Source organism: Erithacus rubecula, assembly GCF_903797595.1.
Source record: "Erithacus rubecula genome assembly, contig: SUPER_Z_unloc_2, whole genome shotgun sequence".
Lineage (NCBI taxonomy): Eukaryota > Metazoa > Chordata > Aves > Passeriformes > Muscicapidae > Erithacus > Erithacus rubecula.
This window is the reverse complement of record NW_027635860.1, coordinates 5,951,476-5,972,017: the sequence shown is the minus strand read 5'-3', so window position 1 is coordinate 5,972,017 and position 20,542 is coordinate 5,951,476. Positions and strand designations below refer to the sequence as shown.

Sequence of the window (20,542 nt, the reverse complement as noted above, 5' to 3'; positions counted from 1 at the left end):
GAGAATTAATACCGGAAATAAAACTCAATAGCTCAGCAGTCTGATTAGAACAAAATAGCCCATTTGCGTTCAATACGTCTTTATGAAATGTATTTAGGCTGATATAACTTCTGTAAAGCAGGTACTACAGAGTCTGATAGCTGCTGAAGGTACCTGTTAAATGTCTGAAATGGGGCCACAGACACTGGAGACATAAATAACTTCTTCCAGTAGAAGTGATATACTACCAGAAGTATTTCACACACCTATCTTAGTCTTTACCATGTGAACCTCACAAGGTTCAGCAAAGCCAAGCGCATGGTCCTGCACCTGCCCTTGTACCTGATATCCAGGTCCCAGCCCAGGCTGGGGATGAACAGGTCAGAGCAGCCCTGTGAGAATGGCTTGGGGGTGCTGGTGGCTGAGAGGCTGAACATGACCCAGCCATGGGCACTCCCAGCACAGAAACCAAACGTGTCCTGGGCTGCATCCAGAGCAGCGTGGGCAGCAGGGGAGGGAGGGGATTCTGCCCCTCTGCTCTGCTCTGTGAGACCCCAGCTGGAACCCTGCACCCAGCCCTGGGTACCAGCACAGGGAGGACATGGAACTGCTAGAGGGAGTCCAGAGGAGGGGTTGAACACCTCTCCTGTGATAAAAGGCCCAGAGAATTTAGATTGAAGTTTCTAGGGGGACCTTACAGCAGCCTCCCAGTACCAAAAGAGGGGCTGCAAGGAGGATGGAGAGGAGCTTTTCACAAGGGCATGTAGTGGCAAAACAGGGAGAATGACTTTAAACTGAAATAGGGTAGATTTAGATTTTATATAAAAAAGAAGTGGTTTTTAAAATTTGAGTAGGAAACACCATAACAAGTTACCCAGAGAAGTCTAATTGAAGATGTCCCTGCTCAGGAGGGGGATAGGGGAAAGGTTTGGGCTAGATGACCTTCAAAAAATTTGTTACAACTCAAGCTATTCTGCGATTCTATAAAATAGCATGATTCAGTATCACATGATCTGTAAGAAGAGACATCTTGGTTTTGGCAAATCAGCAGAGCTAAACACTGCTAACCATTCAAGACTAAGTATCTAGGTTTAGTTGCCACAAGCATCTGCTAAACAGTAAAAAAAAAAGCCAATGAGGCCTTTATATTCCCTATTATTCACTACCAAATTGCTATCAAGAAGGAAATGTAAACAAATTATTAATGCTTATTGTAACATAACTGCAATCATGAACAGTTTACCATTTGACAGTTGAATGCAGTTAAATCTCTGAGAACAGCAGTAATTGCCACATGTACTAGGTAAAATTGCAGCCCTGCTTCCTCTGGGTAGCCAAGGGCTCAATGAGAATAAAAATCAATGGAGAAACAGGCTAGAGAAGAAGAAAAATAACTACTGAAATAGTACAGTGGTCTATAGTGCTATAAATTGCTTGTGCCAAGGGAGAAACTCCCAAAGCTTTCTTCAGTCTCCACTTTTAGAAGAAATCCTTCTCCAATACCATAGATATTTCATATTTCTGAAGGTATATTATCACAAATACAGGAAGACAGAGAAGGGGAGCTCAAGTGATGCATGGTTCAGCACACAAAACTCATGTTTTCTCTCTAACCATGTGGAACAACATTCTTGAAGTTTTCTCCAAGTTTGCTAAAATTACTGGGAATAAGGCAGAAAAAAGGGCCACAGTAACCATTAAAATTACAAATGCATCTGTAGTGCTGTCATTAAAATTGGAGTCTTTAAAAGCAGCAAACTGGACAAACATGAATGAAAGGATAAGTTGCTGCTGAGCCTACCCCTCTTGACTTTAGAACACAAATCCTCCTGGAAACTTGTTTCTTCTTAGGTACATATAGCTTGGGTTTTGCCTTCAACTCAGCTGTGGTTGAAGTAAGAGCTAACGAAATAGGATATAAACTTACTTGGAGTGAAAATGCTCTTAAAGCTGGTATAGGAATTAAGGCAGCCATAAAGAAAGCAGTAACATTGCTGATAGATGTAAGGGCTACACTTGCTCCTGTTCGCTTCAGACATTCACCTGTTCTGTCCTGCAAAACAAACAATGCACCTTAAAAGTCAAGCAAATACAATGATGCCCTGCAAATGAAGGGGTCATCCTACAGACACAACACAGCAGCAGTGAAAAATTGCTACAATTAAATTTTGAATATATATTTGCATTTGAGAGTAGGTGAGAAAATTATAAGCTAAATTTACTGTTTAGTAGGAACACAGTTTTTTGGGGGTGGAAAACATAACTAGAGTTGATTCTACCTTCAGAACACAAACTAACTGGGTACTAACAATACATCAAATACATCTGCAGATCAGAAGGATTTAATCTTTTCCAGTGGAATTACTTGGTGTTCTCATTTTTCAGACAAAATATGCATGAATTAACAGCAGAGAGGCATAATATAGCTACCTATCTTGAAAAAAAAATGTAACAAAACAAACAAAAAGAACACCACCAAGTCTAGGGATCACACAGAAAACCTACCAAGAAATCAAGATAAACACACAACCCTTTCCTAACCCAGTGGGCTATTATGAAGCAGACAGAGATTATAGTAGAGTGAGACTGTACTGCCTGCATGCAAAACTAGCTGGAAAGAGCACATGGAAGACTGCTCGTACAAAACAAAAATCAGCAACTATACAATAGTTTTAAATGGGATGTACTTTGGATGTGAAACTTTGGACTGAGACTAAAAATACTAATCAAAGTAAAGGATTGTAAAAGTGATGACACCTTAGGCTTCCTATCTGTTATATGTTATGCTTTGAAACGTCATGGTCAATTATAAACTTAAGAAAATAAAAGCAAGAGAAAAATACAGAAAATAACTCCATTTTAGGGCCATAACAAATACGTAATGGTAACTGTCTTCCTTCTCTTTCCCTCTTATCTCCTCTGTGTTCTTTTATTGAAATCATTTTATCATTTATTGTCAAGGTTCCTATTTGAGTTTGCTCCTAAATTTGCATTAACTTTCACTGAATTTTTTGGTAGAATTTGGATTATGGAAGTTATTATTTATGTAACAGCATATAAATTAAAATTTCAAGACAAAATAATCAAAACACTACGCCAAAAACCCCAAAAACCCAAAATCAACAAGACTGTGAAGATTCAAAAATGCCCTAGGACCACATGAATTGCTGTAATTTCCTATCCTGACAGAAATAAGAATTTCTAGACCCTAGGAAAAGCCGTCGAGGAAAAAAAAAAAAAAAACAAAACTCCACTGATTAATTCTGGATATGATTATCTGTTCCTATATGAAACTTCTTGTTTTATTTTCCCACAAATCTCCATTTTGTCATTACCTCAAACGGAATTCTCTTATTCTGTCCTGTTTCACTAAACGCATGTGCCAGAAGGAAAACATCATCTACACCAACTCCAAGAGCAAGAAAAGGCAAAACCTTGGGGAAGAAACAAAACAAAACAAAGCCCAAATAGGTTGTTTTATGATCTGCCATGCAGCTAGCCATTAAATGCCTAATTAAAGCAACTTTCACATTACATTCTACACAAATCCAAGGGTGAAATGAAAATGGAAAGGATGCAAAACAGATATAAACTTTTATTCAGGAATGTAGCTGAGGAACTTAAAATATATCATTTACAGGTACAAATTCTCACCAGAAGTAATTCAAGTTTTGGATAGACAATCTCTGATAATAATTCAAGTTATTTGTAAAGTATTTTCAGCACTTGAATATCCTGGTATATACAGATGCAAAAATAAATCTGCAGTTCCTTAGGTACTTAGAATGCCTCCACTTGTATTGAGACAAAGAAAAACCAAACAACACAGAATTATGCACACTAGATAATACCTGGGTGGTTTTTTTTCTCAATATCAATTGGCAGCATAATAATTTAATTTATCACAGCACAAGCTATGAAATAGGAAAATGGCACAACTAAAAATCTAGAGCCAAAATATATTTTCAGGACTTCATTTCTCAAAGATTCACTTGTGTTCATTCATTACCAGAGTACTTGCAATTTAACAGCAGACTTGTGTCTTCTAAATACCTGAGTTGTGGCAGCATTAAAGGAAATTCCAATCAATGAGCACAGGCCCAATCCTGCAGCCACAGAGAGTGCAACCAACAAGACTCCTGCCAGCCCCACAGCACCCTGAGACTTGGCACAGTCCCACCGCAGCATCGTTAAACAGGCATAGGCAAGCTAAGGAGAGGAACAGGGAGGAGAATTTGAGGGGAAAAAAACCAACAAAATATTAGAATGGATCCTTCTCCAACAGCTGTCTCTTCACCCCCACCCACAGATCCTTACACAATTTTAATCAGAATAGGCATGTCACAGAGGTTACAAAGTGGAACAGGTGAAAAGCCTGAGGTAAAGTTTACAAACTGTAGTTTTGATTTCAAATGTTTGTAAAATACTCTGGACTACTAACTCGTAACAATCAAGTATATTTTTAAGCCTTGCTCTCCTACCAAAGAAAACTAAATATTTATTTTATTACCATTAGTAAGTAGCCACTAGCTACTCGGATAGCACTGACATCAGAAAATGACTTCAAGATGTCATCCAGGGTGGTCGTAGTAAAGGAAAGCACCTTCTGAGTAGAGTTTCGTGCAACACTTTGATGAACAACCTATGAAAAGCAAAACAAAACTTAGCGTGAATAAAGAATTTTTCCTTTTATTTTCATTATTTAGTGAAGTCATCATCTTCTACAGCACACATCCGAAATCAAATCCTTCTGCCTTAATGTCCCTGTTGAAGTCCATGCTCTACACAGACACTACACTGATGCAACACAAGCCTGTTTCATGACTTTTTCTGGCAAGCTACTGATCATGAGACAGAATTTGCACCCTTCAGGAAAGTTTACGGCATGCCCAGCTCATTATATGCCCACTTAACTTGCCTCTTCCTCTAACTCCACAAGGCAGTACCAGTTTTGCACTGGCCCCCAGGCCAGCCATCTCCTTGCCCTCCCTGCCTGGCCATGTGCAGAGGTCAGAAAGAGCACAGCAGAGGGCAGGGTTTGGGACACGGAGGGCAGGCACTGTCACACACCCTCCCACCTGGGCCATGGCTGGGTCATGTTTTCCAGACACCTTTAGAATACCCATGCCAACCAAAAGCTTTTAAATACCAGCTAGATCTTTAGTTTCTTCTCAGCCCCAACTAAGCAAAATTGTCCCAGGCAGCAAAAAGTAAAAACCTTCATGGTTCCTCATATGGGAATAACCAAACAGCTTCTTACTGGGAAAAACAAAACAAAACAAAAAAACTAAACAAAAACCAACCAAACAAAAAAAAAACAAAACAAAAAACAAAACAAAAAAAACCAACACCCAAAACCAAAAAAAAAAAAAAACAAATCTAACCAACAAACCCCCAAATGAACCCTTAAAAAACAGGGAGGCAATAACTCAGTTCTGGTTTAAGTGTCTTCCTTAAGGAAATATTGCAAAAACTGTGACATAATGCAGTAGGTCTTCGTAGGACTTTATAGTATAGTATTCAAGTTATTTTCAAGTTTACCTCAACATACATCCTCTGCCAGGCTTCCAGAATTGCTGCTGCCTTGTCCTCATTCCAGTTGATATGTGAAACATATTCATACCCCTTGAAATGTTCATACATTTGCTTAGGGGTCATTAACTGAAACATGGTTTGCAAAGCCTGGGCACTGTGACATGGAGAGAAGAGAAAGAGACATAAACTCAATATTTTCATGGCACGAAGTCCCTAATGCAATTCTAACAGCAGTTTGCTTAAGTTCCTGATTTTATAAGGCACATGCTTGTGTTGAAATTGAACAGAGTATAATTATTCTGCTGTGTATCTGGTGCAGCTGTACTGCTCCATGCAAGCACTGAGGCTAAATCTGTTTCCACCAAAGTTAATAAGAGTTTTGACATTATTTTCAGTAGGATTAGTTTCAGGAGAAAAGAGTAAAACCCTACAAGCCCATTATAAAGATCATGCTTGATAAGACAGATCACTATGAGGATGCCACAGGAACATTTATTTCTATGAAGTCTTGTAAATAGTGGCAAAATGTCATTTGAAGACCTTGGTCTTTTTCATCCCTTGGAGAAAAACAGTAGATTAAACTCCTTCTGCCTAATAAGCTGTGTGGAGTACACAAAGGCACTCCATCCTGAATTTCCACAGTATGCAACTCCATCCAACAATTTTCTTATTAACTAGAAAGAACCATTTTCTGCTTCAATAGGAAAGTGCCTTAGTTGGCTCCTTGTAGAGAGACTTATCAATATATTGTGCGCATGCTAAAAAGGTTAAAAGTTGCTTGGAAAAATTATGCTTCATTTTGTTTAGCATTTTCCAGAACAGGCAATTACACAGTTTTATTCCCCCACTAAAGTCCAGTGTTCTATGTTTTCGTTCAGAAGTCTAAAACAAAGCGTTTGAGTTTGTTTTACTGCTCAAAGCTGTATTAACAATATAGGCACATGAAAGTAGACTATTCTCTATATTGACCCTGAATAAAACATTCAGTGGATATTTTGGAATTCTGAGAGACGTCAAATGAGTGAGTACACTACTTGTATAATTTTTCTTCCTTTTTCTTTTGATCATATTTCAAAATGTGATCAATGGTGCTCAGTGCCTTACACACTGTTCAATGCTTTATATATACATTCTAAACAACAAAGCTGGCAGTAAAAGGCTTTCTTTCTGAGTGACATACACCATCATTCTGAGGTTAGAAGCAGGAAATTATGACACCACCTTAAGTTTAAACAACAGCCAAAGCATTCTTATAAATTCTGCTCTTTTGAGACGTGTCACCCTAAAGCAAAATTTATAGTACACATGAAGGGCAATAGAGTTTGCATCATCCTCCTACTGTGTTCCAAAGAATGAGCCCTAGCAAATTAAAACTGACATTTTCTTTAAATATTTTTTTTACCTGACAAGTTTACCAGAACTGTTCTTGACTGTACCACCTATAATCAGCTCCTCCTGCCAATGCATGTATTTTCTTGATAGTCCATAGCATCCACCACTCAAAACAAGGGCTACATCAAGAGGCTAGAAAAAGTTATAAAGAAGCAGTTAATAGGTTTCATACCTTTAGACAAGTTCATACTTTAATTCAGCACCCAAAGAACTTGAATAATGGATGTCAAAGACCATCTGGGTAGCCTACTAGAAGAAAGGCATTCGACAAATCAAGTTAAGAAATCACCCAGATGCTTGTTGACCAGATGGCAATTTCTCCAAAGTCTAATGTGACTGATAAAGGGATATATAAATTCAAGGCCCATGACTTCAAATTCATCACAAGAATCAACAAAACAGGCGCTACTTGAGGAAAGGCTTTTCTGCATGGCATGGGGAAGCAGCAGCAGCTGTCTTCCAGCAGTGGCTATTGTCTGTCTGAGGCACAGGTTTGCTGAAATGGCACATCACCGCAGTGCCACAGCTGACAACTGCACTATCACTCCAAATGCACAGGATTAAGCACTGCATCACACAACGAGGCAAAATCCATGACCGTGAGCTAACAGCGGGTAACAGGAATAGAAAAATGACATCATGCAAGAATACAAACTATATATTGCTTGAAAGAAAATGGTACTTTATTCTGTTTGACCTTCCCCCCCAACTTTCCCCATCCCCCAGCCTCCCTTGAAAAGAAATGCACAAGGACAAGCAAACTTACTTTGGTGGAATTTTTATTGGGAGCTGTGATTGGGCAATCGGGATCAGCAGGATTCAGGCAGGGTCGATCCATATAACCATGACCAACCTCCGCTTTATTCAGCATTTCTTCCCAGCTCTCCACTTGGTAGTTTATTTTCTTTAACTCTTCCAAGAATTCTAAGGGGTCAAAGTTGATCCACTGCAAAGGAGGCTTCCCTCTACAACAGCAACCAGGAGAAAAAGACACATAGAAAAAAGACAAAAGAAGTTCTGAAATAAGTACTTTATAATTCATATTTTAACAAATGTAAGTGAATTATTTTCTGCAACAAGCTAAAACCTTTTCTGGTAAGGCTGTTTCACAAAATATAAGGCATGTTTTAATTAGATTTGTTTATGTACTTTTCTTGCAGCCCAGTTGTAATTTCAACAAAAATACTTGGTTCTTACAACGTTATCTTATAAAACCGGTTAAAAATACTTTCACTTACAAACAAAGGAAAACAAATTATCAAGAACCTAAATAACAAAAAAGCAGCCAACTGCTGCTTCAAAGAATTAGGGGGGAGGGGAGAGGAACAGAAGAGAGGGAGCTGAGGAAAGAAAGCCTTTCTCATAGTATCAGATTACTTCTTGCTAGTCTAATAATCATCTTGCAAATGTAATCAATCAATATAACTGATCTTTGTTTATCTGTAACAATACTGTGCTCCTTCAAATGCCCTGGCAGCTTGACTATCAGCCATAAAGCCTTCCTGCTACCATGGCTGTCACCACTATCACTGTCACGTCTCCCACCCCCCACTTCTGAATTTGTGATGTTGACAGACCAGAAAGGCTTTTGACTGCCTTATTCTGTGGTTCAAACCACACTGTATCTGCTTAACCAGGCTTAAGTCATTATTCTGAATCTCCCAACCAGAAAACACAAACCCCCTTATTTCCCCATCTAAAACTGTACACTAAAGGTTAGGAGATGGCCATTGCAAATTGCTTTTGCAGAGACATGCAAACCAGGACAGAAACAATAACTCAAATGCTAACTCTTGCATAATTAACAGAAAATGCCTGCACAGATTAACAATTAACTCTTTAAAGAATTCAGGGCGTCTAATATCACTCTTGTAAACTGTGAGAAACCACCCATAAAAGATACTATATGGTTTCTTTAACGGTCTCTGAAGCAAAGGATTTGTTCTTTATTCCTCAGGAAGACTTGGGAATTAACCCAAGTCATTTTCTTAGGTCTAAAATTCCCAGACAACCAGTGTTTTTGTATTTTATGGGGGAAAAAAATCCAACAGAAACAACCCCCCCGCCAAAAAAAAAAAAAAAAAAAAAAAAGAAAAACCACCAAATTCTGAAAACTTCAATTCAGAATTTACATTTTAATTTGCATGCTAGCAGCACAGGAAAAAATAGCAGACTACTGAAAGTGAGGTTTACTACTAATCTCATAGGAACAGGTAAGCCTTGTGTTAAATGAGAAAAAAAAAAACATGCCTTTTTTTATGTAGAGACACTACACTTTATCTTTTATTTTTCCTGTTAAATTAGAATCTGAATACACAACAGAAATGTAATTGAAAAGTTGTATACAGTTATACAATTAAAGAGTCAGATCAGAAGGTTATAAAAAAAATCCTTACAATAGATAGGCAGTTCCTGACTGTAGCTTTGCTCCCTCCCAGAAGCAGTCCAAAGGAGTGATAATTAAGCAAGGATAAAGATATTCTATGATCTGTCAAAATCAGAAAGAGGAAAAACACAGTCACACTAGAATATAATCAAAGCAGAACAAGCTGAATCTTGAAAATACACAAACATTGTCATTAAATGCCTGCTACACATACCTGGTCCATGTAACCTGCTTCTGTGATGAGTTCTCCTGATTTGTAACACAAATGTTCCAATTTCCACTGTCTGTAAGAAACATCAGGTACAAATATTTTCTTCTTGCACAATTACTGAGAAGTTATTTTGAAAACATCAATGTAACAGACTTTCATAAATGTGACTCATATGCACACACCAGCCGCAAGCAGCAAATCACTGAGTACGGCAAATATTCTTAAAAATAGATATATTAGATTAAAAAAAAAAAAAAAAAAAAAAAAAAAAAAAAAAAAGCCTTCTTAACCTTTATTTCAGTTGCGTCCATATTCTCTGTAAAACTCACTCAAAAAACGGGACATGCTTTTGTATGTACAGGCCAGTCAACACAAGTTAATGGGACAAAAACACATCTTGTATTTTTGTCAGTCTCATTTATATGAGACTGCTTGTGCCTTAGGTTATCACTTAGTGACACCAGTAAGAGAAAAGCCACCTTGAGCTCAGAGGACTCAAATACAGCCAGCTGACCAAGACATGCAGAAGAAAGTAAGCCATTCCTATTTCAGATGCACTACAATTTCCACTACCATCGCTTCTAATGACTTAAGACAGAGCACGAGCCACATAAAAGAAAACTGGAGCCATAGGAGTAGCTCATGGAAGAACCAGCTGGGTGTGCTGAAAAGATCTGCTGAAAGACAGGGAGCTTTGTGCCTCACAGGCAGGACTCCTAGGCACATCACTCTGTAGTAGTAACCCTGGAAGAACCATTTTTTCAGGGAGACATCCTAGCCCTGTGCTGTACCTTCCTGAAGTGCACCATTATTACCTTTCTGTTGGACAACACACAACGCCCAACCACAGTATGGGGTCACAGACACTCTTTAAGGAACACTCTGTTATCTTTGCTGTTAAACAGCTCTTACTCCACCCATTGACATTTCCAACACATCTGCATTTCCCTTTACAGTCAAACTATTGGAAGAGCACTAGCTTGTGACACCATTCACAGCCATTATGTACCTCATTAAGAAACTAGCAAGTGAATTCAATGATTTTCAATGTTAGGAATCCTACCCATAAGGTTCTATGTTTAAGGCCACAGACATCATTCCTTTACCTAAAGAAATGCTGCATGCTCCAGGTCACCTCACATGGGGTACTCTGAGAATTCTTTCTAACATCACTTACCCCATCTTACATGTTAAATGCCAATTTATCACTGCTATCATCCCACAGCATCAAGCTACCAGAAACTAGTGACTCTCAAATCAAAACACACCCCCGAGGTTAACCATTTAAAAAACATTGCAGAAAGCTTGCATCCATTTTTCAGCTGCTACATATGGTAAAGAAAACTTTTCATTTTCCCCTCACCTGTTGTACATATAGACATGTACTCTGCTGGCCTGAAGTGCAGACTCAAGGTGCTGCCGGAGTGCTTCTGTTGTTAGTACATTAGCACCATCTTCCTGTGGAGTCTGGATCATGAGCTGGGGGTTGAACATGGCCTCTTCTCCAATCTTCTGCCGCGTGTAATTTAACTCCCGACTCACTCGTCCACCAACTGATGGATAAATATTAAGCACGTTGCATTAGCCAGTAGCCAATAACCTGTTTATTCTGCATTCTCTTGATGAGCACTCTCCAGTCAGAAAACCCTGGCCTGTGTGCAGGGTCCATTCTTTCCCAAGCTGATCACAATAACTCTTAAACTAAGAGCAGCTTTTAGTCTCTCTGAAAAAACCCGCACATTCCTCATTACAATACCTTAACTGCTACTATGCAGAAACATTGATGCATAAACCGGAGCCTCTGTTTTTTCAACATTATAACCAATATCCCATGTGTAAAAATTAAAAAAAGAGAAAGAAAAAAGGAAAAACTTTACCTGGCAGACCAGAAGAAACACTGTTACACTTTCTTACACTTGTATAAACAGTCTGCTCCAAAAGCACATTTCAAGATAAATGGCTTTAATTTACACTCTTCTACTAAATAATTTGGCAAAGACAGAAGGCAAATGTTTCTCTTTGGTTAAAAAAAAAGAAAAAAAAAGGAGAAGGGAAAGAGTAAGTGAGCAGAAGTATTTCTTTCAGCCTTATATAAAAAAAAAGAAAAAATGCCAAGTACATATAAAGAGATGCAGTTTGAGTGTAGCAGAAAGGTCTGTCTACAGCTAATTTACCCCAGTGGCCCAATACCTGGCTTAACGTGCTGTGATGCAGGAGATTGTTCATGGGCAACATCTGTTTCTAAACCCACATGTGCTGAACGGTGTGCTCCATATTAAAACATGGTAGGGGGAAAAAAAGAAAAAAAAAAAAAAAAAAAGAAAAAAAAAGAGGCAGAGGGAGACTGCAGAGTCGACAGGCTCTAGAGGGAGCCATACACAATTTGCCTTGCCAGAAAACATTGCATAAGAATGGAAAACTGTCTTCCCTTCTACAAAAACCCCAGTCAGCTTGAGTTCATATACTTTATGTAACCTCCTCTGTAGTCTCCCCAGCCAACGCATGTGGGAGGCAATGTCAATTAATTCAGCCTATTAGCTGAATCAAGACCACATCCAGATGAGGAGGACAAGAATGTAAATCCAAGCTACAGATCTGGTCTAATTTGTTACATTTTTCTCAGTCCTCGTAAGCTTAACACTGGTGATCTGAATTACTGCCAAAATTGAGTTCTGCAACAGTGTGAACAGAAATTAAGCACATATATTTATTTCTTCCTAGGTCATATAACAGAAGACTGATCCCTAACCAGTTGGCAGAGTGGGAGATGAGATTCCTGAGCCCTAACAGGGACATACTTTTTCAATCACTTTGGGCCCTCAACCCACCCGTAACACCCCTGGGGCTAAAACGACCACCAGGCAAGAATCTGGGGCCCTGCATGCATAAAGCTGTCAGAATGAGACCCTCAACAATTAAACCATACAGACATTCTGGCACGAAGCATTGCTTAATTTCTTATTCAAGAATTCTTTGAAGAAGTAAGTGTTTCTACAACACACCCAATTTTTTTTCAGCCTGTCACATGTGGGATTACCTCCTTTATATCACGGAACAGAGACTAGCACACAGTACACAAAACAAAACAATCTAAGCACAACCTTTTACCTACAGTCCCTTTAGAACTTTTTAATATCACTCTTACTACAGTGACAGAAAAAGACATACTATCATTGAGACTGCATTTGAATGGCAACAAAAAGCTATTGCTAATTCTTATCAAGATTTAAACTCTAAAAATATTTTCACTCATCAGCCCCATGTTTATGCTCACTGCTGTCTCCCCACAGTATTCCACCAACCTTGTTCTTGGTACTTGAATTTTACTTCATCTTTCAGGAATATGGGAAATAAGGGAGCAGAGCTGTCCTCATCAGAATGTCTTGTAACCAGACCTTTTTTTCACAACCCTTCATAATGCAAGTGCTTCAAAGACAAAATTACTCTCTCCCTCTTTTGTCTCTCAATGCCAGTCAAGACAATAAAGCCTCAATGTTATGAGGACTGTGGAATCCACCATAAACTTCTACTCCCATTCCACCCACACTTTCCTCTTGAATTTAACCAGAACTTGAACCAACAAGTCATACTTCATGCAAGACAAAGGGTATCATACCCAGCTCTGCTGAAAGTGACCAACTGTTTACTATCAACAGAGATGATCGCTTCCTAATCAAGATCCTGTCAAACCACATTAACTTCACTGAACAAGGCAGATTTAGCTAATCAAAATTGCATCATGCAAGTCAGTCATCAGAACAGAAGCTGTTTTTTCCCTTGTTAACATTTCAACCAGGAGTAGCAAAACCACCCAAGAAGCTGGGTACAGATTCCAGAACACAGCAGCAGATCTGCTTCACATTCTTCTTAAGGCATTGCACCATTTAACTACTCCTTTGATGGATCCATTATCTACATTTTTTTCAGCCAAACAAAGTAAAAGTAACTCCAAGTATTACAAATATTTTATACAACATATAAGTATCAGTCAGGTATAAAAAAAATCATAAATATACATTGACAGAACTTTTGTCTCCAAAGCCAGGTTATGTTAAAACACAGACAGACCAGAAGCAAGTGGACACATCAATGGTCTTTCAACATATTAGAAATAAAAGAGAGCAAAAGGGAAGTAAAAAACAAAATAGGGGAAGCTTCTACCAGTTATGCTTTAGTTTATCTCAAGTAAAAGTTTGCTAAGATCACTGGAGGCTGCCGCACTCACAAATCTTCAACCTACACAATCAGCACAATTTACCAAACATGCATTATTTTAAAATCAAGCCTCTCGTTGCCTTTTTTTTTTTTTTTTTCTTTTCCCCCCAAATTATCCACAAGCAGTACAAAAATCTAGGAGGGTAACCACTAAAAATGTCATGGAAATGTACCTGAAGCCTCTGGCCTCACTGTGCTGGATATATACTACTTGCAAGACTCACACATTCTGCAGGAAGTCATTCCTTATACTTGTTTAAAAAAAATTTTAAAAATGGCAATATAGTCATGATAGTACTTCCATACCACAGAATGAACAATATAATGTAATATATGATCAACAGACAAAATGCTGGTTTTAGTGGTTTTCCTATATGGATTCTGTTTTCTCCTGCTTGGTGACAATAACATTTTGCACTCAAAATGCTGCTAACAGAAACTTTATGTATGGCATACATACTTCCAATTCTGTTTCATATCAAAGACAGACAGAACTATCTCACTTAAATATTCTGATGAAAAAAATCCACATATCACATGTCCTCTTTTGATATACCAAAAGCCACTTGATGGCATTCTCATCTTTTATTACCTGAATTCCTTATGATTAAGCGCCGATATGGCTGAGTTAGCGGCAAAAATTCCCATAACCCAAAGACAATTTAAGCAGCAGGGCAATGCAGTGGCTGCTGGTAACACAGTGCTTGTACACTACCTTTGAGCAGTGTCATGGATGTCTGCCTACTAAAAATGAGATATCATGCCATCTGTATGATTTAGCTAAAATTTTTTTTTTTTTTTTAAGAAAAAGAAAAACAAACAGCAAAGCAGTAACACCAGCGTCCCGGCACTATTTGTCATTTAATGTATCAATTTCTAATCCTCAAGAATGCATTTGAAGGCCACTACTCAACGTGAAACAATGTAACTGACAGCATCTCTATTGCTGAGGGTTAGTTATTGTCAAAAAGCTGTTTTTCCAGAGAAGAGGAAAGTGTCTTCCTCCTCCCCACCCTCTCTGATATCCACAGGCTTCCCTCTTAGCTCTTTGCCAGAACACTTCAGATGTACCTAGAGCAAGTTATCATCCCATAACATGAAACACACTGCTGCTCCTCCTAAGCCTCCCCACCAACTGGAACAGAAGCTGGCCAAGGTAATTCTTTGCACTTTTGAAGGGCCTGAGGTCAGCAGCAATTGCTACTGTGGATGTTGGATTGCTAAGAACCGTGTAAGGACCAGTCTCCCTCCTCCAAGAGTTGTCAGGTAGTAACAAGTTTTAGCCATCCTTAACTTGAGGCACCTGAACCTGTAGGTGGAAAGGCTGTGACTGCAGTCACAGTCCCAGTGTTTCAGTCATAATACATTAAAATGTTTCAGTACATGCTTGAGAAGCACTCAGAAAACCAAAACTGCTTGTCTCTGGTGTACATTTGCACTAAGACTGGTGCATAACACTGATGCACCCTTCAATGACCTAAGAACGAGACTGTGTTTGTTTTCACTGGCACAATTTTTGACACATTTCCTTCCACTGACTTAGTACCCATTTTGGAGTTCCTGTGTCATCCAGCTCAGGTGCTCATTTCCACTGAGCATGACAGTCTAACCTAGACTTTTCTCACAACCAAAGTAAAAAAATTACATGGCATTATATTAACATGTTTACAAAGAAGTCTAGAACCCACCACTGCAGTCCCTTCCACAATAACTAGTCTGAGGAGTAAGTTTGACCTCTGTCACACTTAGAGATCAATGCCATGAGTGATAGCCAGAAGTCACTGCTTATTAATTCACTGTCCAGCAGCACTAAAGGAATGAAATAGTTATTTTTCAGGGTGTCTTACAATGTTTCATTTCAGGTTACTGGAATTGCATCACATAGCCCAAGGTTTCTTTATTTTTCTTGGACATGAACACTACCTCTATTAACCATTCAATAGCTACCTTGTGTACAACCACACAATCAGCAGCTTAGCAGACAGCAAGTTCTCTCTAAAAAAGAACTCCCTGAGAGACAAACATTTGGGATAAAAATGCTTGCCTACCAATGTGAAGGACAGACTTTGAGAAACCAAAGCCAAGTTTCCTTTTTGAAGTTACCGGCTTTGGAGCCAAAGTTCTAGGACAAATTTTAGGTACATGAATAGAATTTTCTGGACAACCCCCCCTTCTGAAGACTTTGGACCTCAAGGTGTTTCCATTTAAGCACTTGGGGGGCAGACACAGATCTGCTTTGTTTTAGCAACAGCACCTTTTACATTTTTTTCAGGACTGTAAATGTGTGGCATTAGAGCAATTCAGTAACATTTGGCAGTAACAACTCAAAGCAACAGCATCATACCTAATAGTCATGGACATCTTACACAAACAATGATTTTATTTTATGTCTTCAGAAGACGCTCATCTTTTTAATAAGTCATGTATATGGAAAAGTATCCCTTTATGGCCTGAGCAATAGCAAAGGTAGAGAACCTCTGCAATTTGCAATAGCTGTTATCACTACAACAGGAGGTATAGGAGATAATACCCCCTTATGACTCAATGACCACATATAAAGACTGAATAACATTCCAACATGTTCACCTGTGTCTCAGCCATCTCCAACTAGCCCAAAAAGCAGCAGTGTACAGAGAAAAATGCCAGACTTACACGAAGAACGGACATCCCACCTCCATCCTGCCTTCTCACCCTTCAGCATCCTCAGTATCCTCTCTCTGCCAGGATGGGAACCAGAAAGGGGTTCATACCTGACGCCCTGCACAGCCCATCTCCCTCAGCTCTGACTGCCAAAATGGGCTTTCTTCTACCCCACCTCCTCATGGAGCGCTGTTCCCATGTGCATCTCTGTAACACATGTATACAGGTGTTACTCAGACACTAAGCAATGAAGCTAGCTCCAGTCCATCACAATGGAACACAGACAAGCCAGTAAGACACAGCTCTGCCTCCCCACCCTAACGGGGTACCAGGCCACAAGCACTCACACCCACCACAAAGCAGAAAGCAGTACCTAATGGCACCAGTGACAATCAACATTTTTACTGATAAAGAACACAGACTTCATGAGGAAAAAACCACAGCAAGCCAAATACTACTCACACAGGATTGAAACCTCCCATTAAGAAACTCATATAAAGAGCTGAAGTTCTACGGCAGATATGAACACTATCCTGTCTCTTACTGGGCACAGAAAAATAATGGCCTTTTGATTTAAAGCTTCCTGTTGCTCTCTAGGGAGTTCTGTCTTCCATGTTCTCTCGGATGTTTGAGCTTGTCTGGTGCTGCTCTTTGTCAGCAACAGAATATAGTTTTTCTGCACACAGACAGTTTTAGTCAGCATCCTGACAGAAGAGCAGGGAAGACAGCACCTTCCTCAGAATTACCATTCTCTAGGCCTGACAGACAAAGCCATTTGCTGGGAGAAAGTGAAAAACACCTTCAGGAAGCCCAAGTTTAGCCAGTAACAGAAACAGGACTGGTTGGAATATTCACCTCTTTAAAACTTTTAAAATGCTTTCTGCTTGCAGAGTGACAATAGATATTGGTTTACATGTTTGATCTCTGAAAGTACTAACTTCTCTGGGATACTACATATCATGCGTCTAACAATGTATCTAACGATGATCAGGATGGCTGTCATAAATCCATCAGGATTACATTATAAAAACGTAATACAAAGTAAAGACTTCACAGAAAGTGAATGCAACTGACCTAGCAAAAAAATCTGTTGAGAAATGGTGATCTTGCAAGAGCTAGAACACAGCTGATTGGTTAACAATCAGCGTCTTAAAGAGATTACATGGTCATACAGGGGGCTGTGCAGCAGCTCATAAAAAAATATCATATTAATCATGTAACTTGACGTGATCTGTGCCAGCACTGCACTACAGGCAGTCAGAAATTGCATGCTGTGTATGTCTAGGTTTTCTTGCACCGTATATCACACATGAAGCAGCTGTTGTGCCTGCCCAGGTTAAAACAGCCTGCACCCTACCATCTCCCTTCCCAACACACAGGTGGACACTCACTTATCCTTCTCCCCTGCTACAATGTCCAACAAAAGGGCACCATCTAGATCATCATCACATCCCCATGAGAAAATATAACTGATATCTCTATCTCTTTAGTGCCAAAGACGTTAGGATATTCTAAAAGCAATACGGCCATCTCAACCATTTCTGTCACAACACCAGGTTCTTCATTTTCACTTTAAAGGGGGGAGGGGGTGTATTTAAAAAAAAAAAGGCAAAGATAAAAACCTATAGATTAAAAAAAAAAAAAAAAAAAAAAGCTAACAAAAACCCACTCAAAACCAATGCACTTCAAAAGGCTGCTTTTTATCTCTGAAGTCATCATATGATATGAATTAAGTTACTCCTTACACATGCTGGGGATGACTCCAGTGTTGCTGTTACAAATTTTGTTAATGCTGACGCAATTATGAACAGCAAAAATAAAAACACACATCAAAGGTGCCTTTTCATTCTGTCACAGTATGATAAATTTAGATCTGTGACAAGGACACAAAGCCATCTGAATACTCAGGAAGACAGCCCAACAACAGCTGCCACTACTTGTAGTGGGAAACCTTCCCTGCAATTTTAGGAGGTAAAATTTTAAATTTTAAAAGCTTTTCTTTCTAAAAATCAGCTAAAAGCTGGTTTTACATGTATACATCTGTATTGCCTATAGGCAGAAAGATATTCTTTCTGATTGGGTCAAACATATAAATCGCTAGAGAAAAAGAGACACTTTGCTTTCTTGCTTGGTGCCCATCTAGGTGGAGGAATTGGAAAAGTACGAGTGAAAAAAACAGCACATCAAAATGAACAAATTAAAGTACCAACTTAAGAAAGCAAAGTGAACATGCAACCATCTTTGAAACATACAATAACGTACAAAACTGGTACATGCAATTCAAACTTTTCAATTAAACAGAAAATGCAGTAGGTGCTTACTGAGCTGCGACACATGTCCTGGTAACAGGATATGAGCTGTTCACCTCTGGGTCACTTTTTCTAATCCAGCCAGGAACAAAAGTGACCACAAGTTGTTTACCATCTGACAGCTGTTTGCTAACTTATGTGAAATGAGTTGGTGGTCTCAGTCCATTTTCTATGAGGCAGGTGTCCACATTAGAATAGCACTGTCACAATGGGCATCCCTGTTGACTAACCCAAAAAAAAGAAACTAATAAATGAATGGTCATGGAGAGCAAACTATCCTTCCTTCCAAAGACCTGGTCTCTTCAAGTCACAACTAAACCACAGATTGCAGTGGAGAAGCCCAGCCACCAAATTCTGCGGCTCGAGTAGCAAAGGAATAGTAGCAAAAATGTCTTAGACTTTTTTCCCAGATATCAAGGAGACTGCCTTCAGCAGCTAGTACAGATTATTGCAATTCTCCCAACACTTCATGGTTACAAAACGGTATCAACCCCAGGAGAAGCAAGCTAAATTTTTATTCTTCAGCAATGTAAGGTAACAGCCAAGCATGCTTCATAACAGGAAAAAATCCTCAAATGTGGAAGTGGCAAAGTTTAGAAGAGTTCTGCTGAGAAGGATATGTAAGGGGCTTCAAGGTCTTAAAGCTAAGGATTTCAGAACAGCTGAATATAATTTCTTTAAGTTACTTTAGGTTGAATAAGAGCTTCTGCTGGGTAATACGTTACAAACAATTTGCTGTGTTGTTCCACAGCAGTCAGCTTTCCTCTAGGCCAAACTTTTCATTTAACCTCTCAGTGCCCTTTCCTCAAATATGTAATTGTTTTCCTGTGTGGTTAAAAGCAGCATTTTTAGGTCTTTTCATCTGTACTCCTGGGATAGCACAAATTTCATCTGTACACAGAGCAGCACAAAATTTGAATGCAATTTTTTTTAAGAAACAGCAAACAGCAGTGCAAAGAGATGCAAACAGCATCCAGAACCTTGGAGGGGATATCATTTCCTAAATAGCATTTTTAGGAGATGGCAAAACTAAGAAAAATTAAAGGAATGAGCATGTTACGACACAGGGTACAGTTCCTTTCAAGTATTCCCCTACCAGCTGCTTGGTGTACCATCTGTTGTTGCCTAAGCAGCTTCCTTTTGAATGGCTTTGCACTGAAGCAGAACTGCTCTCACTGTTGGACACAATCAGGTCAGGTCAGCGCTCCCCCCAGCACCGAACCTGCTGCCTGTCACAGCTTCCCCCACCTCGATATTTCTTACTGGCCACCAGCTCCCGAGGCCGCGCTGCATCTGTCAGGAGGCCCATTTTTCATGGCTCGCTCGCCATTCACAGCGAGCAGGACAGAGCGCGTCTCACTTTGTGCGGGACGCACCCAGAGAATCCCGTCAGACACTCGAGCGTGCGACCATATGGCCAGGTTTGTGCCGAAGCAGGAGAGGTCGGCAGAAAAGGCCGAACAAAAGCACACCCCTCAGCACGGCTTTTGTGTCCCGTTTCGGGCCGCCGTGGCCGTGCCGCTGTTGTTTCACGGAGCCCAGCGCGGAGATCCGCGCTCCCTCCGGCCGGGAGGCGGCTCCCGGCTCCGGGCGGAGCGGGCAGCCCCGGGGGGCACACGGCGGGGTCAGGCGGCGGGATCGCACCTGGAGCTCCGCCGGGAGCCGGCCCAGCCCTGCCCCGCCGAGACCCTCCGGCCGGGGGGCCGCGCACAAAGGGCCGCCCGGCCCCGAGGCGCTGGTGCGTTCCCAACGCCGCTCCTTCCCGCGGCATCTGCGCGGGGAAACACACATCGCTAGGAGCCACTTTCACGATTTTGTTGCGAGCGGGATTAGCTGGATTAGGGGCCGATTCATAAGGACCCCCTGCGGCCGTGA

At 40.0% G+C, this 20,542-nt stretch overlaps 1 protein-coding gene across 2 annotated transcripts in view; it reads right to left on the bottom strand.

Moving 5' to 3' along the window:
* Positions 1-20,542, bottom strand: part of PTCH1 (patched 1) — a 64,226-nt gene that overhangs the window by 29,263 nt on the left and 14,421 nt on the right. Inside the window, exons 1-11 of one of the 2 annotated variants that reach the window (XM_079330930.1) lie at positions 11,694-11,768; positions 10,867-11,056; positions 9,507-9,576; positions 9,303-9,394; positions 7,673-7,871; positions 6,917-7,038; positions 5,521-5,668; positions 4,490-4,621; positions 4,033-4,188; positions 3,315-3,413; positions 1,907-2,032 (exon numbers count right to left, since the gene is read on the bottom strand). In XM_079330930.1, the coding sequence (XP_079187056.1) occupies positions 1,907-2,032; positions 3,315-3,413; positions 4,033-4,188; positions 4,490-4,621; positions 5,521-5,668; positions 6,917-7,038; positions 7,673-7,871; positions 9,303-9,394; positions 9,507-9,576; positions 10,867-10,997 (1,275 nt within the window). In that variant the 5' untranslated portion in view covers positions 10,998-11,056; positions 11,694-11,768. Of the gene's footprint in view, positions 1-1,906; positions 2,033-3,314; positions 3,414-4,032; positions 4,189-4,489; positions 4,622-5,520; positions 5,669-6,916; positions 7,039-7,672; positions 7,872-9,302; positions 9,395-9,506; positions 9,577-10,866; positions 11,057-11,693; positions 11,769-20,542 lie in introns of those variants that run through there. The other variant, XM_079330929.1, reaches the window with a different exon arrangement.